Genomic DNA, 25,056 nt, shown 5'->3' with positions numbered 1-25,056 from the left:
CAGGCCATTGATTTGAAGTGTTAAGGTTGATTTATTAAGCTTCAAGTAGAACCCAACACAGCATAGTGGAAAAAAAGCACGTGTATGTACCAACCCTTTTGGTCTAAAGAAAGACAACATTTGCAGAAACATTTAAACATCAGTGCTGTATGGAAAAATGAAAAAGAGCATTTAAAAATAAAAGAGTCCCCACAACAGTGAATTTCCCGATGGTGGGCTACATTAGCAACAGTAACAGTGCAAATCGATCAATGTTCTTACATACTGCACATGTCAATGTTTGGCTAAATTGCAGATTTCAGCATGCTTTTGGAGTCTCATTTTTCAAACACCTGCATACCTTGCTGCTCCGATAAACATCACATCCAGTTTCTTGGTCACAAACGCTTTTTGGCTGGGAGTTGGGAGCGTGCTAGGAGCACGGGAAGGACGGCCAAGGCTCCCAGAGCGACCGCCATCAGGGGTCTGTTAAAGAACCACCCGGCTGCGATGGTGAGGAGTGAGAGCGAGGAGGACACGCACAGGGCGAAGATCTTCAGCCCCACAGAAACCAGGTCTCGCAAGATAGGAACCCAGTCCACTGAGGGCACACAAATGAAGAAATACATCAACCATACAAAGAAAGGGCTACGCTATAATCAGTGACCAACTTTTCTGAAGACAGAACAAAAAATTATTTAAAATAGCCTTTGAAAACACAGAAACACATTTGTCCTTAAATCATGACACACTAAGGTCTTACCACTAATATATGCTAAAGACAGTAAAGTCATAACCACAGGAAATATTCGCAGGAAAATCTTACCCAGAACAGCATATATGTTATTAAAATACACACTTTTTTTTTTTTAATACTGGTTGAGAAGCACTGGTTTATGAGATGTGGATAAGTATTATAGGGCTAGATTAGGACTAAATACGATCATTTTTAGGCTTGCAATGGATAAATCGACAACTGATTATCAAATTAATGATCGGTTTTGATTTAGCACATCCAGACTCAATGCTAATTTCTTGTTAGCATATCAATGGCCTTGTATAGTACTGTATCGCTAGCATTAGCAATGTTTTTAAAACGTAGTATGGCTTGTATTTAAATACGCAACGTGTGATAAATCTTTTAAGCTGTGTGTTGGTACATTAATCATTTTTCTTTCTTTTATGATTGTGAAAAATCCAAATTGTATTCACGTTTGCATTTGAAGGGATCGTGGGGTATCACGTGAGCGAGAGTTTACCCAGTGTGTAGACGATGCGCGTGGCCAGCTGAATGGCGAGAAACATGAGGGCCCAACCCGCAGCTCGGATTCCCCACGTCTTCATGCTATTATATTTGTGCTCCCTCTCAAACACTTCCTGTAGATCACATAATGGGTAAAAGTCAGACATTACCTTTGACATGCTTTAAAAAAAAAAAAAAAATCAACAAACCTCAGCTGAGAGCTCCTCCAGGTACAAGATCTCTAGAACATCTCCTGACTTGGTTTTGAAGGGCAACAGAAGCTCTCCACTCTGCTTGGCCACAATGCTGACCTGAAAAACACACACAGACAAATAAATATACCCGTATATACGTTCATCATGTTTGGTCAAACATGACAATTTTTATTGCCCTTTTTATAAACAAGCAGTATATAAACAAGGCTTGATACTTACAAATAATAATAATAAACTAAAATAAATAAAGTAAATAATTTAAACAAATTCACTCGAGACATGGCAAAAACTTGGCACAAAGGGCAACACTGCTAACTTACTTGCTGAGGGCAAACCGATGGAAATGGCTACGTAGAACCAAGCACATTATTTACTTTCAAGCAAATTTTAATCAATTAGCAGTCAAAATGTCATTTTCGGTCATTTCAGACTGAATTCATTCCTTTTTTTATTGTATTTTTCAAAATGGGTTTCAATTGACAGCTAGCACTGTATTAGGAATTAGGTGAGAAACAATGCCATTTCAGACGGGTAAATAATATATTAGGGTGAGAATTGCAGAGGCATTTGTCATGCAAACATCTGTGAAACATTTCTCCCTGGTTGGATGACAAAGTGCTTGATTTGACATGTAAGGTAGCAGGCTTTTTAAATGGTAATATCGCAGAGGATCATCTTAACTAATCGTGGCAGCCGATATCGTGATCGCGATTAAAATTCTATTAATTGTGCAGTCCTTATTTGGAGTTCGGTCAGAGCACATAGGAATAATCAAAAGAAATGACCCTAAAATCTCATTCCTCGTGTTCAGAACTCACAGTTTCACCGCTGAGTCCCGCGAAGGAGAATCGGACTCGGATATCTCCGACCTCGTGAAGTAAAAATGGAATTAATGAGTACGTGAGCAGCATTTTCAAGATGATGTCACCGGAGCACTCACCTCTGGCCTATTTGGCTTCAGAGTGTGATAGAAATAATCGTCCTTGATGGCGAGGAAAGGGTCCGACTCAGAAACAGTCATATGTCCAAGGCTCAGTGTCCGGAAGTTATTAATCTTTTCCACCAGTCCTGGGGAAGAACACATGGGAATGGGTCATTAAACCATGTGAGCATTTTTTTTTTTTTCAGAAGTGTGTCGATGCCACTCGGTTTTGAGTGATTACCACGAGACAGAGTGAATGGGCCAACTTGGACTTGAGGAGTTACGACTGTAACACTTTCAACGGGCATGGCACTGAAAAGCAAAGATTAGATGAAACATCTCTTCTGATATGGATTATATGAGAAGAATCAAGCACCTTGGGTTCTGATGACCAATTTCTCGATCAAAATGGCGACTGCTGACCACCTCTGCTTTCCACTCAGTGTCTAAGGAAAGGAAAGGTGCAAAAGTACATGGAGAGTGTTTCTTTTTTTGCAGCACCACAGCGAGCTTGTGAGTAAATAAATAAATAAAATCACAGAATATGGCAGATTTTTTAATATCCATCTGTTATCTGTATTCATTAAGTTTGTCGACTTCTTATGTGTTTTCTGGCAGAATCAATTCTGACTTACTAAACTTATGAAGTCATTTTCAGCAGTAATAAGTTCATATTTTGTCTATAAGGGCCAGAAATAAGATGCCAAACAGCAGATATTAGCCAATTATTTTACCTCTATGTATTCTAACCCTTTATAGCAGTTATATACAATTGGTGTCGTTATTATTACTGTCGTATACCTCCGTACCATAACACTGTATCCTTAAATATAGACCATGAAATTTGTTGATGAGCTCATTCTGTAACGTCACTTAACCGCATTTCCAGCTACTTACTGTAGGTGTACGTGGTCTCGGTTACCGTATTGCCGTCCACTGTGTTATCCCTGAAATGCATAATGCAAGAACATTTACTTAGATAACTCAGACAATCAACGTCGAGGTCTCATGTATGCCAAAGACGTTGACATCGGAAGACTCACTTGCTCTCCCGGTACTCCACCCACTGATACATCTCCACTTGCCTTTTCAACTTTACAGCTTGTACTTCTACTCTGTAGTTGGGGTCATGTAAACTCTGTGCATGCAAACATAAATACACATTTGGAAGCTAACAGGAAGCTCCACTCTCGGATTTACTCTTTTGTTAAAGCGTCGTCTGTAAGTGACTTTGAAGACACAATTACAAGTGTCATGTAAAATAAGAAAATGAAAACAAAAGTTATGCCCTTAAGCCTACATGTTAAATGCAATTTAAGCATAGTTTACCTAAAAAATATTTTCAAACCGCTTAAAGGGATTAAAGACAAATGTACTGAATTTAAGCAAAACTGTGTCGGGTTATTTATATTTTTCCACTTACCACAAGAGCAAGCTCAGCAGAGACCTGATAATGATCCTGATCATTTGAATCAGGTGTCTTGGAGGACAGAACTATCAAAAACATTCAGGATAGCGGCCCTCGAGGACAGGGTTTGCACACGAGAGGTACGTGTCTTGTATTTGAATCATTGGCATAAAAGAGTGACAAAGTCAACTTTACCTTAGCGGTACGCAGCGGCGCAGACAGATGAACCAAGCTGTTTTCATTTTGTGGGTCCAGGCTGGCCAAAGCATCGAGTGACACCACCTGAGCCAGTCCTTCATCCAGGGAAGCTGCAGTCTGCACAGCCCGTCCCTGAGGGAGAAACAACATTTTGTTTATTACAATTAACACATCCATATATTTCCTCTTTCTTGTCTTCATCAGGATTGCAGATGAGCCCAACTGACTTTGGGTTACATCCTGAGCGTGATCATTTGAATTTTTACACAAATGTACAAACAAACAAACACAAAACAAACAACAAACACAAATACCTCATTAGTGAAGAGAATATATATGGAGAGGAAGAATAGTCCAACGCCAACAAGCGTTCCTCCCGCAGTGTCACTTAATCGCTGCAGGAACCCGGGTTTGGTCTCACTCCTTACGCGCTTGTGTGAGTCTTTACCTGTGAACTGAAAAAGAAAAAAAAACGTCAACACCGCTCAAATATCCATCTAACCATCTCAAAAAGATGACCCAAAAAGCCTTTTCACAGAAAACAAATGTTTGTCTAACATACACATAGGAATTTGTAAGACGGAACTAAATATTTGCTGCAATTCGAGTATTTTTCATGTTATAAACATTATAGCTAAATTTTTGTGAGGACAAATGTGTGCCCTCTGCAACATTTAGTCCTCTAACTTAACTGCCCCTGCTTCATCCAGTCATTAGTGTTGTCCCATATGTAGAAGGTGTTACAAAGCTATTAAATGTTAAATACTTTTTCAAAAGCGATGACTCATAGCTGATTTTCCTGACTAACTAAACCAAAGCTGGGCTGTTGAATAAGCTCCCACGCTTCTAAGGACAGCTACAATGAAAACGGCATGAGACAAAACTGGCGCTGTATTGTACCTTTAAAATAGTCACTTCATAGGCAATTCCAAAATCAGCATATTTGTTCAATCACTAACGTTGAATCATCAAAAACAGCAAGCTATTTAGATCATTGATTTGTAAATATGAAAACTGATCCAATAGCATAGGAAATATAATCAATCAAAATATAATCAATTTCCTAAATTGTGCGACTTATGATGTTTTGTCCCAACGCCAGCAATATTTATTATTACACTTGTTTGCGTCATACAATGATTTGTCTTGCATGTTGATCGACCACAATCAATAAATAAAGATAATCACAATTTATATGAGAACAACTTACCGCCGCCGACGAAGACATTTTGAAGACTAATAGAAAATTACGATCACGAAGAAAACAACCGAATGTAACAAACTTTAACTACCAATGACATCATTTCCCTACTTCTTCTTGTTTTATTGACGGCAGTTATAAAGGACCAATCAAATGCATTATCGCCATCTAGCGGTCAGAGCTCACAGAAATAATGGAGTAAAGTACCGTGATGTAAACCTTGTGAAGATTCTCGACATTAAAAAATACGCCTTTTTTTCCTTGGTACGTACCGATGTCAGTTTGTGCAGGTATTACATCACTAATGATCAGGAGAGCACAGCAGATTTTGCAGAATTTTACAACTGGGGACAAGCATCAAGCCTATAACATAACATAACATAACATAACATAACATAACATAACATAACATAACATAACATAACATAACATAACATAACATAACATAACATAACGTAAAAATGTTGATGAATAATTATGAAGCATATCTAAACACACACTTAGAAATTCACACCGATGTGCCAATTATAAGAGGATTACTGCAAAGCAATTACTGACACTGATCATCCTCGCAACATTCATTTAGAAAAGCGAGGGACTGTTGAGATGCAGGAGTATGACGTTATAGTGCTTGGAACTGGGCTTAAGGTAAGGACTTTTTTTTGTTAAATATAAAAACATATGAGGTCAGTATAGGTATATAATGTGGATCAGCGTATACGTCTTGAGCTGCAAGTAAGAAGAGGTGAAGTCAAGGAATTTGTTATTTTGACGAATTTTTGTCATTCATCTGTCCCTATCTGTCCCCTGCAGGAATGTGTCCTTTCGGGTTTGATGACACTAAATGGCAAAAAGGTCCTTCACATTGATAGGAACTCCCACTGCGGAGGAGAGAGTGCGTCCATCTCTCCCCTAGAGGAGGTGTGCTCATCCAAACACGAGCACATGTATTTGTTACATTATTTATGTTATCTGTCAAATTCTCTTTTCAGCTGTACAGGAGGTTCCAAGTTCCTGTTCCTGTCACATCCTGTGATCGTGGAAAAGAATGGAACGTTGATCTTATTCCCAAGTTCTTCCTTGCCAATAGTCAGGGGTTGTCGTAATAGAGAAAATAATTTTTGGCTGTTTCTGTTTCGTGTCATCATTTCATGCTGTATGTGTGGTTGCATTAGGTGACTTGGTGAAAATGTTGGTGCTTACAAACGTGACTCGCTACCTGGACTTCAGAGTGGTAGAAGGGAACTATGTTTACAAAGCGGGAAAACTGCACAAGGTCCCCGCCACTGAGGAAGACACGCACACTTCAGGTCAGGAAACTTTTATTTCCCTTCATTGATGCATTTCAAAACATTCCTTGCCTATCCTGCTATCTCCGCACCAGCCCCGCTTGAGCAGGTAAACATGAAATGTGAGAGACTTAATGATGATACCAAGCCTTGTATCACCCGTAGAAGAGTAAAAACACTCCATTTATTAGTTACAACGTTTTACTGGAGAAAATGCTCAAGTGACATCACGGCGATGTGTGTTCGGAACCACACGGCTGAACAATCAACATTTGTAGTAAACAATTTACCCGCAAGCAGAACTGTTGTCAAGAATACTGGTTTCCCAAAGGGATCGATTTGATGGGAGTGAATGCTATCTCTTGACACTGTTTTGTATTTTAAAGGGCCCGTATCAAGGAAATCCAATTTTGTCCTCGATAGCTACTGATGGGTTTTATTAATCATGTATATTTCTTCTTCTTCTATGTTTTAAGTAAAAGAGATGCCATTTATTGGATCTGTTTTCAAACTGAGAGCAGAGAGTTTGCTCTTGTCATATGCTGCAATCCTGAAAAATGGAAAGTCGAGTCCTTTGACTTCCGAATAAGAAAAGCGGACACAAACAAGTTGCAAAGTCGGAATAAAAGGACCCCGACTTCCCGACTACTCATCGAGGCATTGCTTGAGAACTTATTAGGTGTAAACATGTATTTCTAACATTCTTAACAATTCTTTAATGCATTTTTAAGACTGGGGGGTTTGTTACAATAGCTTGTGGTAACTACAGTATGTGCAATTGGCATAAAATGCCTTCAAAATATTTTTTCAGATTTGATGGGCATGTTTGACAAGAGGCGGTTCAGGAAGTTGTTGCTTTTCGCCCAGAACTTCGACGTAAGAAAACCTCGCACACATCAGGATGTGGACCCTGATCTAACCACAACCCGGGATCTCTTCTCTCACTTTGACCTGGGACTGGATGCTGTAGAATTCATAGGCCACGCCATCGCTTTGCACAGCAACAAAAGGTTTGGTCACAGGTGGCGAATCAAAGATTTTCTTCAAATCAAATCTCTCCTTGTGTAGCTATTTAGACCAGCCTTGTGTGGAGACTATCGAGCGGATCAGATTGTATGCTGAGTCGCTGGCTCGCCACAAATCCAGCCCGTACCTTTACCCCGTGTTTGGACTGGCAGAACTACCGCAAGGATTTGCAAGGTAACACTTTGAAATGAGCTTTCATGGCATGGACAAAACTATTGGGACACATTAACAACATCTTTGGAATAGCCTGGAAAAGGAATTGTGAACCAATGCCAACTGTTCTACTGAACAGAGGACACACAAATTCCTCAGATACAGGCATGATGAGTAGGTATTGTCCTCATACTTTTGTCCATACATGACCTTCGGGTGACACAAATGCATGTATGAAAATACGCTTCAGATTGAGTGCAGAGTACGGAGGAACATTCCTGCTTCACCGAATGGTGGATGAAATCGTGGTAGACAACGGCAAAGTGACAGCCGTGAAATCTGAAGGAAAGGCAAGCGTGCCTCGGTTTGGAATTGCCCAGTGGGGCGCGCTGTGATTTCTTGACTTCTTGTTCTCCAGTCGTTCCAGTGTAAACAGCTCATCTGTGACCCCAGCTACGTTCCCAATCGAGTGAGGAAAGTGGGGCGAGTCATCAGGGTCATCTGTCTATTAAATCATCCCATTAAAAACACACAAGAAGCTAAATCGTGCCAGATTATTATCCCACAAACACAACTCGGCAGGAAGTCCGGTGTGTTGGCTTCCTAAAATGACATGTGCTTCAGTTAGCCATTGTACCTCATCGTTGCCTGCGTATGTGTGTTCGTTTATACAGACATCTTCATATCTGTGGTGTCATGCGCGCACAACGTAGCCTCGGATGGGTTTTACGTTGCCACGGTGAGCACAGCTGCAGAAAGCAGGCAACCGGAGAAAGAAGTGCAGCCAGGCCTGGACCTCCTGGAGCCCATCATGCAAAAGTGGGTCACAATTCATGTCACTGATATGCAAAATGTCCACCAAATGATCGGCTCCGGACCCAAATGCCGCTCTTTCATGCTTATGTTGCGGCTCTCCATGGTTTGGGAAAATTTGGAATCTTAAATATGTAAACTTACACTGCAAGCCCAGTGAAAATTGATGTATGACGTCTATAGCCCTCAATGTTAGTCAATGAGATAAAAGTCATTGATGTGAATTACAGTCTCAATATATTTGATTTAACTCCAGGTTTGTTTCAGTCAAGAGCCTGCTTGTTCCAAATGATGACGGAAACAAGAGTCAGGTACAAAAAGCATCCTCTTGGTAAAAGAAGAGAGCACGTGATGACCATTTTTTTTTTACCTCGCCCAGATTTTTGTTTCCCGCTCGTACGACGAAACCAACCACTTTGAGAGCGAGTGTGAGGACATTAAGGACATGTACCGTCGCATCATGGGCACCAACCTCTGCTTCACCTCACACAGGCATCAGTCACGCAGCTCGGATGAAGACTAGGACCTTCATAGATAGATAGATAGATAGATAGGCATACTTAGAGAAAGATGTTTTTTATTTTTTGCCCCATTTTTCATGTACTGGATGTTTATCATCATACATATGTATTTAAAGGATTTTCTAAGATACGCTTGTTATTATTTTTCCACAGTGCATGTCAATGGGCATCAATGTATTTAATTGGGCAAATTTGAACTATGTATGGCTAGCCTGTCCCATGGGAATAGTGGAAATTGACAGTACTGTAAATAAACACATTTTTAAATTAAAAGCATTGATTCACCACTGAACAGATTGATCATCGGTTATTGGCTACAAGATCACAATCGCGTTACACCTACTTTCCAGTTTTATGAAATGCAGCAAAAAAAGCTTCATCCGAACCTTTAGAAAGTTTGAAATTGCCAATTTATAATGTAAACGTTGACAGGATTTATAATATCTTGAAAAAATAAAAATACTAAATAAATACTTGGACTTGTATTGAAGCTATAGCGATAAGACAAGAACAGAGTTTGCAAAAATATCCAGGGCAGTATTGAGACTGTACTGAGACAGTATGAGAGGAGATATCCTTTTTATTATTATTATTTTCTCTTGGTAGGAAAGGTTTCATGTGGTCAGAGACGGAAAATTACTGTATAAAATGTACAAAATGGCTAAATCTATTTGCCTGGGCGGGAGATGAGAAGCCGTAAAGCCGTAACGCTAGATTCGGACTTGGCTTGCAGCACCATGTAAGCATTCACTTCTACAGCCAAGGGGGCACAAAAAGGGATTTAACAGGCCTCCATGATGACTTGGGCCCAGCACGCTGACTGGCAATGATATGAGATGAATGCAGAGGATTAATAGATTGTGCCACAGCTTATGTGTGACGAGGACAAAGCCTTTGAATTATGTCATGTGCTTCACACACTCAGTGGCGCTGCTCTGCAACCTGTAAGAGGCTTAAACAAGTCAAGGACAGTCTACACTATGGACTGAGGTGGAATGTTCTATGCACTTTTTATCTTTTTTTTTTTTTTTAGGTTAAGGCCTTTGACCAAGCAGAATTCAGGGGTTTCTGGTACTATTTCCAAGGGCTACTACACTCACTATTTGGCCAGCAGGAATGATAAATTCTCACTATTCAATTTCAAGGAATACTTTTCAGAAGAAATTAATAATTGGCCTCAGAATAATTTGATTACTATTTTCCATATACATATCTTTAAAAAAATATACCACTTGCTGTCCCATAGGGGATTTTACAGGTGTGTAAGTGCCACCCCTACTAAACTACTAATTATGGACCGCGGTTGCCACCCCCTACAATTTTCAATGTATCTATCAATACTAAATAGAAAACGTTATCAGAAATGTTCTTTACATTGCTTGTGAATTTCATCATCAACCATTAATAGTTTACTTCTGAAAATGCCTGAATAAATTTAGTATCCTTTTAATGATTAGACGTTTAGCATAAACAGTGTTAAACTAAAAAGATGTTGAACTAAAACATGACACCAAGTTCACTTAATTGTAATAAGTCCAACAACAGATGATTAGCTGCCAACCAGCTACCAAGTCCAAATAAAGAGTCTTTAAAGGGTTTGCAGCCAGGTCTTGAAATATGTACTAAACCTAGGATTTAAAAAAAATAAAAATAAATAAATAAAAATGCACACTTGGTCATCATTGTAGCACAACACAAAATGTGCAAAGACAGAGGAAACACCAAAACAAGCAAATACAGTACTTAGTTTATGTCTGGACAGAAACTGGATGTTTTAGTATATAGAGAAATATAGTGGAGTGCAGAATGACTAAAGGATTGATTGGAATAACCTTTGAAGTACAAATAAAGCCAACTTTGTGTGTGTCTGTTATTTGTAAGTCATTATAAAGCCATAAACAACCCACTAGGTCATTTTCCACACACATAAAATGTTTAAATATTTAATTTAGATACATAAAAGGCAGAAAGTCACACAAAATGCCATTAGTGGTGTCTTGCAAATGTTCAACCGATTTCAAGTGAATTTTTCAAGCAGCGACAGGTCAGTTCATCAAGTTTCGTCTGGGATGAGTTTTCCTTTGAGAGCATTGTTGCTGAAGTACGACACATGCCGAAGATTATTCATGAATCGGCATCATCTGGAAAGAGTCTTGAAATGTGCTTCGCACGAGGTAAGCTACTCCTGCTGCACCTCCAATGCTGTGCTGGGGGACGGAGGGATCAGACCAGCAGCTGCTACCCTGTTTTCACTTATCAGGAAGTTGAAGGTAGCACATGCATTTGGCTGAAGAAAACAAAAAAGATATCTAAATTACAAAAAACAACAACAACAGCACAACAATGTTAAAAGTAAAGCACGATTAGAGTTCTGTGGACATTCTGAGATTTAAAAGGAATTAACTAGATTAGACAAACTAGATTTATTTATGACAAGCAACTTCATGTAAAGTGTTTTGGTAAAAAAAAATATGTTAGGTGAATAAACTTAACAGGCTTAAATGCAAATTGTGGCCCATTTATTGTGACAATCACAGGAACTGTGTGATTATTTTATTTAACATGTTTTTGTGTTCAGTGAAAGAATAGAGTAAGATTCTACAAATGAAAAAGTAAATTCGACAGTACAACAGCACATCCATTCCTTAAACTGATTATCCTCTTTACAAACTAAAATAGAAGTGCTTTTTTTTAATCCACTTAAATATATGATATAGGTTTCTATGCGATAATGAATGCTACATTGTCTATGTAAGCTCAGAATACATTGAACCTGCTTATTTTGCCACACGAACAACAAATATTGATTGAATTAGATAGGAATATAGTAATTTGGAATCAATGTTAACAGCGACACTAATATTAATCAACCATGTAGCGTGTTTGTTCAATATTGTGCACCCCTAACCTACAACACTAACACTGCTGTGGTGGGTGGGCTTTACCGTGTCTTGCACCTCTACAGCAATGCCTTTGCTCCTTAGAAGAGCCAGAACTGAAGGATGAATACGTTCGAGTCGCGCCCCCGTGCCAAGGACGAGAATTTCTACAAAAGTAAAATAGGACACATGATGTACAGCATCATTGGAGCACTTAATGTTACCTGATCAACTTGAATTGTTACCTATTTGTGGTACAATCATATGGAAAAGTGAAACACTTTCTTCTGTGATATCTTTAGAACTCCCAACCTGCAAAGTATTCAATATTTTCAAAACTGTTAAGAACGTGTCCTCAATGAAGAATCATGTGATTTTTATCCACCTTCCACTGCAGGATGGAAGGAGGGAGCACTGCGCAGGGACCAAACACTTTGTTGCCATTGATGTTGAATCCTTGGGAGCTGTAGCTGAGGATCATGACGCCACTTCCTGGATCCTTCTTCATAACTGACACTGTGGTACGCTGATATAACTCATCATCGCCTGGGCCCAAACGGTGCGCCCGGGACAGACACGGACTGCAAGAAACGCGGTGACAAACGTGGTCATGTCTTGTTGAATGCACTTATCAATTGTACTAGCATGATAAAAATCAGGTTACTATTCTGACTTCTTAAAGAAACCATTGCCAGAGTGCAGACCTTAAATTAAGTGCTCACGGACTGTCATTACTTTGATGTCCATTAGATGGATCCAGAGACAAATTAATTTAACAGACTACAGTCCAGACATACTCCGTTCTGGAATAAGTGAATTATCATCAATCTTACTACACGTAACTTATACATGCATTAATTTAACACAGCAAAATTAATTAATATCAGATACGGCATACCCAAAACAATAAAATAAATGGACCTCAGTTATGTATGTAATTTAATTACTACAATTTAAAAAAATGGTATCCTTTAATCGCCAGTAATAAATCATGTGAGGGGAAAAAAAAAATAAAGTCGACGAGTTTCATAACTTGACCAGTTCCCGCGGAGGATTACAAAATGACCCCGTGTAAAATAATACCACTTCGCGTGTACCTTAAAATATGAACGAAATCGTTTAAATAAATAGACTGGAAGACGTACCTGAGGAAAGTCGGCGTTTTTCTGGTGGACAAGATTAACCTTGGTGATGATCTCTGAAGGAAGATTTTGGCACAGACCGCACCGGCCATGTTGATAACAATGGGGGGGACGACAATCAGTGCGACACCGCAGGTCTTTTCCGGTATCACCGTAAGACGAACAAATCGCCCACATCCCTTTCATCGATCACGCGTTTTAAAAATAAAGGTTATTCAAGTAAAAAATATATAAATACTTTTATTTTATAAACTTATAAAGATACGCATTGACAGATATATGCCGTACCACTTCTCATGCCCAGAATTTAAACAACCAAAAAGACGAATGGCTCTGCATTTGATTAATAAGACTAGGGGCGTTACTGTTCTCTAGAGCGCCCCTAGCGACGTTGAACTATAACCGCCTTGTCAGGTGATCAGATCTGAGCTGCATTGTAAATAGACAGACAGCAGGGATCCGCCGGGGCCATGCCTCCTTCGAAGCCCCTTTAAAAACACCCCCAAAAGGTCACTTTTCCCCTGTGCAGGGACTCTTTATCACCCCGCGACATTTTTCAATACTGATCGGGTTCCTTTTGTTGCATCCAAGTGCTGATCGACAACATGTACCGGTCCTTGTATGCCTTCCGATCGGCGGAGCCCAACTCACTGCACTTCGCGGCCGGAGAGAGCTTCCTAATCCTGGAAAGGAGCAACAAACACTGGTGGCTGGGCTCACGCAGCAGCTCGGGGGAGACCGGCTACATTCCCTCCTCATACATTGAAAAGATTCAGGTAAACACCACGTCCCACCCTGGAGAAATGAGGTGAATGAGAGACAGATGCCGATGGATCGCTCATGGGAGGGGCGGTAATGCATCAGGACTAGTTTCAAAGCGTTTGTCGTCACATATGCGCAGGAAAATCACGATTATTATAAATCTCTATTAATAAACTCCACTGCAAAACTGTGTCATAGGCATTTGTCGTATAGATTCCAGTGGTTAATATGTACTCTAAAGGTAATCTATGGTAGAAGGGGAAAATACTGCATGAATATACTGCATATTAGAATTAAGGATGTATGTCCTACAACGATGATTATGAATTAGAAAAGTCAAACAAAGATATACAAAAATGAATTATTAAGCAGTTTCTTCTCAGGAGTAGACATCAAATAAAAATACCGTGAAGTTAGATCAGTTCTATAGTTTTGATTTTTGGCCAAACAAATTGATGTGTAGTTGATGCTTAGAATTTTGTGCATTCCTGACATCTTTTGAATACTTCACCTTAATATAGGAAACTAAAAATATCCTTTTTAAAAATGCAGTAAAAGCGTATGTAAATAAACCCCTAAAAGTTTATAAAGAGATTCAATGCAAATGTTTTCTGCACATAAGTTTAATAATTGGGATGGTCCATTCATTAACTTCTAAGACTACTCATTTTGGCAGCAAAAAGTTATTCTTTTACATATCATTATTTTGATGAAGAAATGATTTTCACCACTTGTTGACTGTCACAAGACCAACAGGCACATTGCAATTGGGCCATTACCTGAGCTTTGAGCACAGGTGGTCATTTCCAATTGACAGCAATTATAAGAAATGTATTTTTAAAGGTTTGAGCTATGCATGAAAAATATTTTGATTATCAAATTAATTAATGGCAAAAAAAAATCTTTTCTACAGAAAATGGCTAAATAATTTGACTATCCCTTTAAGAAATGTACAGCACTGGATTAGCATGTGACTATAGGAAATGGCCGGAATTCCAGAAACAAGCATATTCGATTTTTTTGAAGCCTTTAAATTTTTGCTTGGAACGAGTGTGAATAGTTATTGGCCTCTCTGTACCCTATAATTAACTGGCACCCCAAGTCACTTGAAAATCTAACGAGGACAATGACTAAAATGTCTGACTGTCATATTTTTTAATTTCTCAATTCATCTGTAGATCACATCTGACTAGCCTCTTTCTTGGAAATGGCATGTTTTCCATACAGTGAGTCCCTCTCACAAGCGCGTTCTTCCAGGGATGCACTCATCAGTGAACTTGTCCCGGCATGTGACCTGCGCCACTCAGGAATGAATGCTCCCTCCACATTGGTTGCGGAGCTTCACTGAGCTCCAATTTGGAGTCTTGCTGAGCATGTGTGACACTGGCTGAAAGGCTGCTTTTTGTTAGCTAACTGACCCAGTTTCTTCTTCCTCACATCTCAAACACACGCACACACAGTACACAGCCATAGGGGAGAAATTTGCTCGGTTGTCTTGAAAGTTTTATGCAAGCATGAGTAAATATTTCATTCCTACAGATCCTCATTTTCTCTTTTTTTTCATTTTTCCTTCTGTCCGCCAGGCCCCAGAGCAGGACGAAGTGTTGCAGTCCATCGACAGAGCCATCGAAGGCATCCACAATGTTGCCTTAAAGAATGGAGGCAAATACAATCTGGAACAGCGGGATGTCCTCCAGTGAGGAGAAATGCTCATTGAGAACTTCAATAATAGCTATGCCTAATGATGACAATGCCTTGACATCACATAAAAAAATGTATACTTTTGGAAGACTTAAAAGCAAATAGTGCTTGTCCTGTCAATTTGCTTATTCCAAAAGTAATTGTCTAATATGTAATAATGTGAATTGAAATACAGTAGTTCATTCCAAGGTTGACCCTTAAGTCCTCCACGCAGGCACCGTTTAACATATTTAACTGTTAAATGAGTAAATCAAATGAGTAAATCTGGCTTTAAAAAGTCTACACACCCCTGTCCAATGCAAGGTGATAATGATTAAAAAAAGAGACCCAAGAAAAGCAGTTATTTAATACCAGCCATTTAAAAATGAGAAACTGCCAGCTAATTTCAAACATTCTGAAAAAACTTTTTTTTGTTTGTTTGTTTTTTACTTTCCTTATCTACCCTTTTTCATGAAACAAAAGAAGCATAGTTTTTTTACCTTTCTATACCCTTTCCCATAAAAAATGTGTAATTGCAATAAAATTAGAATTTTCATCATTTTGTTTAACTTCGGACACTTTGATGCGCTTGGTTACTTTTTTCTGTTTTAGACTAAGCTGTAATCCGTATAAATGCTGTAAAAAAAGAACATAAAAATAAAAATATAATAATAATGTAATTAATAACGTCATTAAGGTATTACATTATATTTTTATTATTACATAATAAAATTAAAAAATAAAAATCCGACAAATATGTTATTGCAATATGTCCTAACTATCTATTTGCAATATTTTCTAAACGGTGAATGAGGACTTGATTCTTCTGTTCTAGAAAGCTGATCCATCACAGAAAGGAGACGCTTGCACGGCGGAGCATATCAGGACACTCACAAGGCCTCCCGGCATCCAACAGCGAAATTTCTCTCAGCCAAACTCCTCCGCTGCCCAATGGCCTTAATCGAGACTACGGACGACAGGGAGGCGTCCCATTATCAGGAAGCATGGACAACATGCATGGGGAGCCGGGCTTTTATCAGGTGCTGTTGCCGTTTTGTCTTGTTTTATGGCACAAAGCCATGTTTTTACACCTAAACTAGTGTTTTCAATTTTTTTTTTAAATTTCACTTCTGACGTTACTCGGCGTTGATCCCCCATGGCTTTGCATCCCTTCATCCAGGTGCCCCCGCAGCCTCGCCGTGCGGCTCCAATCACACCGCCCCCACCAGAAAAACAACGTAACAGCCGGCGTCCAGGTCAGTGGATGTTGGTATAAAACCTCTGTGACCCTGATAATCATACAAGGCTCTGCTAAAAAAATTAAATAAATAAAAGACAAAAATTATGTTTATAATCATTTAGGATATTATTACTGTAATGATTAGTTTTTATTTTATTTTGGCATTTGTTTTTGTTAATGTCATTTTAAATAGTTAGCTTTCATTAGTTTTATTTGAATGCTTTAGTGTTTATAGAGGTGCAACCATTAAGCAAACTTCAAAATAAAAGCATACTATTGCATTGGGGTTCATGTATTTTGTGTTGAAGTTGGGCTCTGCAGCACATCATGATGTTGTTTCTTCCTTGTCATTGCATGTCTGATGTATTTAAATGGAAGCTGATTAGAATTTTTTTTTTTTAATCTAAAATGGATTTTGTTACATTTTTAGTGTATTGTGCATCAGTCAATGAGATTATTGATTCTTTTGGGCATCGAATTTTTGGCACACCCCCAATAATGATCTTGATTTTTTTTTTTTTTTAGGTGGGTTCATTTGTCTAACTGTAGCTCCCGCTCTCCTTTTTTGCAGAGCCGGACATCCCTTCCAGATTGTCCTCCCTCCCTCCGTCCCCCGTCCCCTCCCTCACAATCAGCAGCACCTCGCTAGAGTCCGCGGTGTCCTCGGACGTCAGCCTGCCAAGCGTTTCCAGCACCCCACCTCCACCCGTACCGTCACGCGTCAGGCCCGCCGCGGCATCTTCAGAGTCCCCCGCTCAGTCGGCACCACCCAAGAAGAGCCCGGCCCCGCAGCCCCCCGCCCAAGAAGAGGAGCATCCGGACAGCGAGTGGCCAGTCGCCCCGCCGTCCGTCGCCGACAGCCGACCCGAGAGCCCCGCTTCCACTGAACCGGTTTCCCCGACCGTCGGAGCCGAACTGATCGAGCTGGTGCGGAAGAACACGGGCTTAAGTTACGAGCTGTCGCGGGTCGCCGTCGGAGTGGTGGTGGGCCACCTCCAGACCAGCCTGCCTCATTCTTCCTCCGCCCTGGAGCGGGTCCTCCTGTCCCTGGTGGAGAGCAAGGTTAGACTTGTTTTCTTTGCGTCACGTGCGCTCCGTGCCACGGCGCCTCGTACACTCAAAAGAGAACTCGGCGGCCGTTTAGAATTTCAGCTCAAGCTGCTTTTAGCTGTGAGAAAGTATGTGTGTGTGTACGTGGGATGGCATTTATCATGTCAGTAACTTGTTTCCTGCAAGCTTTGCTGTGTCAAACTTGATACATGAGCCTTTTGACCTCCACCAAGGCTCGAGAATTTGTCACTTGCGGTTCCAAGGGAACAAAATGTAAGCATAAGCACAACACATTACAACGGGATCAAGTGACATCTGACAGCATCTAAATTCATTAAGATGATATTTACTTTGAAAGACATTATTTAAAATGATGTATTTGTCTCATTTATTTTGCAAGAAAAAAATCATACAGTCATGACATAATTAAACACACTTTTTTGCGGCTTTGAATAATACGTGTCCATATACGTAAAAGAGAGTGTCACTATTGCACAGCAAATAACAGAACTATTAGTCGTTCTTTGCAGATGATAAAGAATACACGCCTTTGAGTATTGTCATATAATCTGTCTACATGTGTTGCTCCAATGTTTGTGTTCAACTATGTTGCTTCAAGGGTTACAACACAGCGACAAACAATATGACTCCCCGTGATATCTTTGCAGGATTTGGGTGCCGCGCTGCCGCGTGGTCAACTGTGTCACGACGAGCAGCGGCTTGAAGTCATTTTTGGTGATCTGGCTCGCCACTGTGATGACTCCCAGCAGCGCAGCTGGGCACTCCACGAAGACCACGCCCTCATTGCATGCTACCTTGAAGAGCTCCTCAAGATACTGGTAAGACACATGAATGCCATTATATATGACTGTTCACAGTTTACTCTTCACAAATGAACTTCCATCACTTTTTAATGGGTCAAAAGACACAGACCAAAAACAAATGTCCACTGTACCAGTGTGCACAAATAAATAGACAGCGTTTCAGAGGATAAAACTATGAATATTATTGTATACCCTGTTTGCATACGTTTACGCTGCTTTTGTTAAAGAGACCATGTGTGGAATTTAGTGCCATCTAATGATGAACTATGATAATGCAACTACTTGTATTTTAAAGCATGATAATGTTCTCAAAGTTTTTTCTTTAGGGTATCCGTAGTCCAAAGATGGCGGAGAAACATCCCACTTAAACTTTCACACTGTCTCTTTAAGAAAATAACTTGACTAATGGGTTATAATTTTTGTGACATTGTGGCTAGACAGTGAATCCGTCTATGGCGGTTTGTAATGTGTGTTAGCAATAGGTGAGCCTAATTGCAGAGCAATACGTTTGTGTATCATTTAAAACCATTTTGTGCAATTCTTTGTTTTATATTTAGTTTTGTAGTGAACTTCGAACGTCAGAGGCAATTGACATTTTATCATGTGTAACTAAAAAAAATATATCTGGTTCAAAACCACATCCAGATACATTTGAATAATTAAAATTCAAATAGGCAATTTTGAACAAGCTAAAATGGTCTTCTAGTGTTTTTTTTTAATCTTTCCTGGATTTTTTCTTAACTAAGTTTCCATGTGGATCCGGTGCTCTCCTGGCAAACTGCAGTTTTGATACAACTATTATTCCCTGTCCGGTGTAATGAAAGCGATTCAGTCAGATGAATGTATAATCCACACACAGGACACGCATCCAGATCCTGCTTGAAATACCAGACATGTCTGATGGGATCAGACAGGCCAGTTTACAGATCCCACTGTGTTATTAAAGAGTGACTCAATCAACTTGACGGCCTGCCAAATCTTTTTGGTTGGCATTTTGCTGCTGACTAAAACCCACAATCAAGCTGGGATGCTCAGACGATTTTTGAAAGCGCCCAAAGATCATCTGGTGCGTTCAGGGAACTCATCCAGTGAACCGATTACAGAGGGAAGGGAGAGAAGCGATGTGAATTATTGCTTGTACAAATCAAATATTTTTTTTTGTTGTTGTTCAGACTGATGCAGATCCTGAGGTGTGTAAGAGGATGTGCAAGGTCAGCGACTATGAGAATGTGCTCTCCCTTGTATCTTATTATCAGATGGTAAGAGTAACGTCTTCAAAACGAGTCAAAAATCATTCTTCGCGGTAAAGCTATAAATACACTCTTGGTTCATTGTTGCTGTTACGTGACCATGCAGGAGCTTCGCGTGTCTTTGCGGTTACTGCTGCTCAAAGTGTTTGGTGCCATGTGCAGCCTAGATGCTTCTCTCATCTCCACCCTCCTCAACTCCATCCTTCCCATGGAGCTGGCCAGGGACTTACAGACTGACACACAAGGTGGGTGGAGGATTATTCCTCTAGTCAGCTGATGTATACACATTTTATTTTTATTTTTTTACTAATGTGTCGTCTGTTTGTTTTGCATTGCTCAGAGCACCAGAAGATGTGTTATACAGCGTTGGTACTTACTATGATTTTCTCAATGGGGGAACAGGTGCCATATCATCACTACGGTAAGACTTTTGTTAATGAGAAGTGTGACGCTGTAAGTATGCAACCTACTTTTCTGTAGTCCGGTGGTTTTCAAATGGTGGGGCCATTAAATGTATTTATTGCATTCAATAATCAAAAGAAATAAGTACAAATTCAAGTGTTGGCCAAGTCAGAATAAAATAGAGCAGTGAGAAGACAAGTCTTTTCCAAGAAGGTATTAAAAAAACATAAATAACCACAGCAACAATACTAAATCACAAAAAAAAAAACAGTCAAATATTACTACACACTACCCAGCTAATGTTCACAATTTTGAATTTTGTCTGTTCAGTTAATGCCACACAACAACGAAATTGACAAAAGGTGGAATCAAACCCTTTAATTTGGTCCAGAATCATATATACAGTTTTAAATCTCTGTTCCTTTTAACATACTGTATATTGGCGTCCTCTTCTGACAGTTTGTCAGCTTTTAAATTGCAAAAGATTGAATGTATTTATTTTGTTTTGTATGGATATGCATTATCGTTAGTGACAATGATCCTGCAGTAACAAGAATATTGTGATTTTCTTTTCAAATGAAGAGAAAATCAATTAGAACATAAACTTATTGCTCAATTGTGTTATGTGACTGATTGCAAAAATGTTGTACGCCTTTATTTTGTCAAGTTTTATACGGACGTACAGCAGCAGCAGCTGAGAGCTATTCTTTCGAGTTGCTGACTAAAATACACCTAAAACACTACCAACAATGTTTTTTCAAAGTTTTTTTGTTTTTCTCCATTCAAAAATGTTTTGCGCTGGTTAAGGGTTGCGAAATAATTTTCTAGGATCAAGCCATGAATAATAAACAATGAATTGTAAACTAGTGAGTACAGTGGTAACTGATGAGCCTTTTGGAATTATGGCCCAAAAATTGCAACAAAAAAAAATGTTAATGTTCATGTAATTTCAAATATGGAGTTTCAGATTCCTACTTCTTTAAGATATGAATGGAATGATATAGCTAACATTTTCCTTCTATTTGCTGTTTTACTATGTTCATATGACAACTTTTGACTGCGCCTTATACGTACACATTTTACAGCTTCCTTCCAGAAAATGAAATAAATATAATCCTAACAATAACTAAATCCTGTTTTATTGCGCCCTAGTTTTCACTCATAATAGTCCAGGCAACACCCAGTTCCAAATATTTTTGCTAATCCCGAAACGTTGACGCAAATCCAACCACGTGTGCCAAAGTACTTTACGATTGTCTCAGGGGCATCCGGCCACTGCTGATGTGTGACAGTCTTGCAATATGCAAAATACTGACTCTCATTTTGACCTCCCTCCCTCCCCGCATTCAGAACACTTGAATGGCGACTTTGTTCGCTTCCTGCTGGATGTGGTGGAGGACGGACACCCCTCTGACCCTACGGAGCAGCTGCCTGACCTCTTCCTTAACCTACTGCTGGCCTTCAACTTGCATCACACAGGTCAACCACCGACATTGTGCATATTTGCCGATGAGGTTCTGCATTTCTACGGCCCTGCAAATGCTAGTCATTAAAGTGAAATCGCATACCCCTGAGGTCGACAGTTCTAAACGAGTTCAAAAATTTCCCACCCAAATACGGCTTTCTGATCAATATATGAACCGAGCAGCGAAATCGCGCTCACGCCGACTCAATTCTCGGTTATCGCGCAGCGCCGAGCAACAACGTCATCATGCAGCAGCTGAGGAAGAAGAACGTCAAGATCCTGACCGAAAAAGTGCTGCTTCTCCTCAATCGAGGAGGTGACTTATTCTTGCACTGGCATCTGTACTCCTGATTTAAGCAAAACCACCATTGTATGTTCGCTCCTCCGCAGACGACCCCGTGTGTATGTTCAAGCACATGCCGCCCGCGCCTCACGCCGTGCTCAAGTTCCTGCAGGATGTCTTCGCCAATCGAGAGACCGCTGACATTTTTTACCGCACCGACATGATGGTGATGATTGACATCGCGGTGCGGCAAATCTCTGACCTTTCACCCGGAGACAAGGTGAGCTGGGAGAGATGCTTAATAACACTGATAGTTACTGGCCTGTTTGTGCCATAAACTCATCATATTTTAGACAATTTTCATGTTATATGAATAGATACAATTTTGAGGGGACGGGTCCTGTTTGTCAGTGTGGTTACTTATTATTTAATTTGGTATCAATTTTCATCAAAATAGACACTGTATGTTTCACTCTGATCTTAATCACAGTCCTAATGATTATATATAAGCACTGATGGCTCCACGAACCCTCACTATCAAAATGTTACATACTCAGACTTTTAAAATAAATAACAATAAGTTCCTGATTAAAATAATTTATAAGTAGATAAAATAATAAAACATTATATAAATAATATATATATATATATATATATATATATATATATATATATATATAAATGATAATATATATTATACATCATACATTTTATTTTATTTATTTTATAATAATTTTATAGATATCTTTTCAATGATAAAACACTTTACTCATTATTTAGCGTAAATTGCCACATAAAAAAATGTAATTGGTTACATATTTTCCATGTTTGGTGATCATGTGAGAGTCAATCCATACTATATATTTCACTGGACTTTATTAGGATTCAAAATGTATACTAAATAAATAAATAAATAATGGCTTCATTTTTGCATCAGAAAAGCCTGGTAGCATTTGTTCATTTTCTGCATCCAAGAAAGAGTTTTCTGTGAAAATTGTCGCCTAAATACTTTCCCCTACTTTTCTTCTTCCTCACTATCTCCACCCAAAGCTCCGCATGGAGTACCTCTCCCTCATGCACTCCATCATGCGCTCGACGGATTACCTGGAGCACCAGCACCGCCTCTCTGACCTCCAGGGGGCGCTGCAGAGGATTCTCAGGGAGGAGGAAGACCCCGGGGAAGATGAAGGGAGCGCCACAGCCAAACAGATGGATAAGCTTATCGTGCAGCAGATCTACAAGGAGTTCCCGCAGATCAACTAGTCAATACTAACCCACCATAGCAGAATCACAAGGGGTGCCACCAGGGGAAAAAAAATTCACATTGTCCTAGCATGCCGCAAATTGAAAATACTGCTTTCTCGGGCCCCCATCCATATCATGCGCATCACACACACACTGTAGGCCACTACAGGGAGGTGCGGTTGGGAAAGGTGAATCTCTGAATTCTGAGGGATGCAATCACTTATATGCCAGTGTTTCCTTGGACTTGTTGTCCACTGCTGCAGCATGCATGGGGTGTGGTAGAATTCATAACTTTCATTTGAGAATGATGTGTTTTGATGATTGAATGAGGGTAAAACATGACAATTGCACAAAACCAGCGAGGGCATAACCTAAAACGTAAAGGCCAAAACAGCATGCTGTTTGAATCCTAAGCAATAATGAGCCTCATTAAACGCATAGTTTTCTTCTATTCAAGGAACAGGAAGGGTGTAGAACATACGCTAATGCAAATGCACTCAATCAACTGCAATAGTGCCATGTAAGTATAGTGTTTGTGCGCAGAGCTGTATTTTCCTTATAAAAAAAAAAGAGAGAGAAATTGTTCTAGTAAAACCAACTTGACATACTTTACTCCACCCATCCCCCAGGCACTTCATTACTTAATCAAACACGTAAAGTAGAACAAGATAAACAGGGTTGACTGTTCCCGACACATAAGCTTTGAGCAAAATAACGTCTTATGCGCTGACCCATACAAAGCTCCTTAAGCATTAGGGACAGTGACTTCATATCTTATCAAAATTGAGCATTTTAATCCACAATAGCGCTTTGTAGCTTTAGCTGATGTTCTGCAGTTGTTGTGGTGAGCAAACGCTGCTGTGTCCATTTACTATCTACTGAAATTCATCTTATTAATAATTTAACAAATGTCCTTGATTTATTCACATTGTGTTGTCATTGTGACGTCCTCTCTCATTACAAGTTAATATATCAGTTTGTGACATGGTTTCTTTGGAAACATATCGGTTAAAAAAAAAAAGTTAAAATCCTGAAGTAATATCTGATATTTTTGTATTGTGTTCTAATATCTTTTCATCAGTTGTGTGTTTGTTTACAGCCAGGTTGAGAGAGATGAACATCTCCCCCTTAACTAAAATGACATGCTAAGAGACTTTAATAAAGTTATTTTTAAAAGGGAATTTGCTGGGATAGTCATGTTTCTTGAACATATATCAACACAAGGTGTGATAAAAGTATTTTGGCAGTTCAATTCAAAAAGTGAATATCATAAATTAAATTGAATGACAGCAGTGACATACATAATGATTTTTTGTTAAATCTTTAACGATTGTAGTTTACAGCAAAAGAAAGATAACTTTCATCATCTCAAGGTATTACAGAATTAAATAAAACAATTATTTTTGGAAATTAGATGTAAAGTCTGAACAGTAACTTTGTGTTTAATGAATCTACATAGTAATACTTTGAAGGTATTGAAAGTACATGTCCTGAAGAATTCTCATGTAGTTTTGTTTTTCTTTACAAATTAATAGCAATTTAATTCTTTTTCTTGTGAAGTTGTATACTTATGTGCATTGGCATCAGAGATGCAATTTTCCAGCGAATGAACCAGAAATAAAACAGATGATGCTACGTTCTGATACCACAACAAATGTAGTTTGAAAGTTTAATAAATCAAACAAGGTTGACGCAGGATTATGTTTTAAGATTTTTTTTTTTTTTTAAGCTGGTTAGGGTTGTACTTTAATGAAAAAATATCTTTCACAGCGGGTGGTATAGTTGAAAATAGGTTGAGAACCACTGACTTAGACCAGTGGTTCTCAAATGGGGGTACTAGTACCCCTGGGGGTATTTGAAGGAACT

At 39.2% G+C, this 25,056-nt stretch overlaps 4 protein-coding genes across 6 annotated transcripts; 2 read left to right on the top strand and 2 right to left on the bottom strand.

The window, feature by feature from the left end:
- Positions 1 to 11: 11 nt before the first annotated feature.
- tmem43 (transmembrane protein 43) lies at positions 12 to 5,288 on the bottom strand. Its single transcript, XM_088423144.1, has 12 exons — positions 5,176 to 5,288; positions 4,280 to 4,420; positions 3,963 to 4,097; positions 3,403 to 3,497; positions 3,257 to 3,306; positions 2,736 to 2,805; positions 2,601 to 2,671; positions 2,378 to 2,505; positions 2,256 to 2,306; positions 1,432 to 1,533; positions 1,239 to 1,356; positions 12 to 580 (listed from the first exon to the last, which is right to left on the bottom strand). The coding sequence occupies exons 1-12, from the start codon at positions 5,191 to 5,193 to the stop codon at positions 378 to 380; spliced, it is 1,182 nt and encodes a 393-aa protein (XP_088279270.1). The 5' UTR covers positions 5,194 to 5,288; the 3' UTR covers positions 12 to 377.
- Positions 5,289 to 5,406: 118 nt separating this feature from the next.
- LOC148419187 (rab GDP dissociation inhibitor alpha-like) lies at positions 5,407 to 9,260 on the top strand. 3 transcript variants are annotated; one of them, XM_088423143.1, is made up of 12 exons: positions 5,407 to 5,430; positions 5,753 to 5,814; positions 5,980 to 6,087; positions 6,159 to 6,255; positions 6,342 to 6,476; positions 7,267 to 7,465; positions 7,524 to 7,655; positions 7,885 to 7,984; positions 8,053 to 8,224; positions 8,309 to 8,453; positions 8,715 to 8,758; positions 8,827 to 8,974. In XM_088423143.1, the coding sequence occupies exons 2-11, from the start codon at positions 5,773 to 5,775 to the stop codon at positions 8,737 to 8,739; spliced, it is 1,155 nt and encodes a 384-aa protein (XP_088279269.1). In that variant the 5' UTR covers positions 5,407 to 5,430; positions 5,753 to 5,772; the 3' UTR covers positions 8,740 to 8,758; positions 8,827 to 8,974. The 3 variants fall into 3 exon arrangements, with proteins under 3 accessions (XP_088279269.1, XP_088279267.1, XP_088279268.1); XM_088423141.1 differs by having other exon boundaries at positions 5,413 to 5,430; positions 8,704 to 8,758; positions 8,827 to 9,260; XM_088423142.1 differs by lacking the exons at positions 5,407 to 5,430; positions 5,753 to 5,814; positions 5,980 to 6,087; positions 6,159 to 6,255; positions 6,342 to 6,476 and adding an exon at positions 6,483 to 7,134 and having other exon boundaries at positions 8,704 to 8,758; positions 8,827 to 9,260.
- A 1,443-nt stretch (positions 9,261 to 10,703) lies between these two features.
- Positions 10,704 to 13,480, bottom strand: ndufaf3 (NADH:ubiquinone oxidoreductase complex assembly factor). The gene is made up of 5 exons (XM_088423147.1): positions 12,993 to 13,480; positions 12,233 to 12,428; positions 12,093 to 12,159; positions 11,914 to 12,014; positions 10,704 to 11,255 (listed from the first exon to the last, which is right to left on the bottom strand). The coding sequence occupies exons 1-5, from the start codon at positions 13,079 to 13,081 to the stop codon at positions 11,148 to 11,150; spliced, it is 561 nt and encodes a 186-aa protein (XP_088279273.1). The 5' UTR covers positions 13,082 to 13,480; the 3' UTR covers positions 10,704 to 11,147.
- On the top strand, positions 12,434 to 24,881 carry nckipsd (NCK interacting protein with SH3 domain). Its single transcript, XM_088423140.1, has 13 exons — positions 12,434 to 13,765; positions 15,335 to 15,447; positions 16,267 to 16,471; positions 16,612 to 16,687; positions 17,243 to 17,733; positions 18,390 to 18,560; positions 19,718 to 19,804; positions 19,902 to 20,040; positions 20,136 to 20,216; positions 21,548 to 21,676; positions 21,889 to 21,978; positions 22,053 to 22,225; positions 22,996 to 24,881. Exons 1-13 carry the CDS (start codon positions 13,595 to 13,597, stop codon positions 23,206 to 23,208), a joined length of 2,139 nt encoding a protein of 712 aa, XP_088279266.1. The 5' UTR covers positions 12,434 to 13,594; the 3' UTR covers positions 23,209 to 24,881.
- Positions 24,882 to 25,056: the final 175 nt, after the last annotated feature.

This window comes from Hippichthys cyanospilos, chromosome 9, assembly GCF_059441005.1.
Source record: "Hippichthys cyanospilos isolate Australia breed blue-spotted pipefish chromosome 9, RoL_Hcya_1.0, whole genome shotgun sequence".
Lineage (NCBI taxonomy): Eukaryota > Metazoa > Chordata > Actinopteri > Syngnathiformes > Syngnathidae > Hippichthys > Hippichthys cyanospilos.
This window is presented reverse-complemented; position numbering and strand designations above follow the sequence as displayed.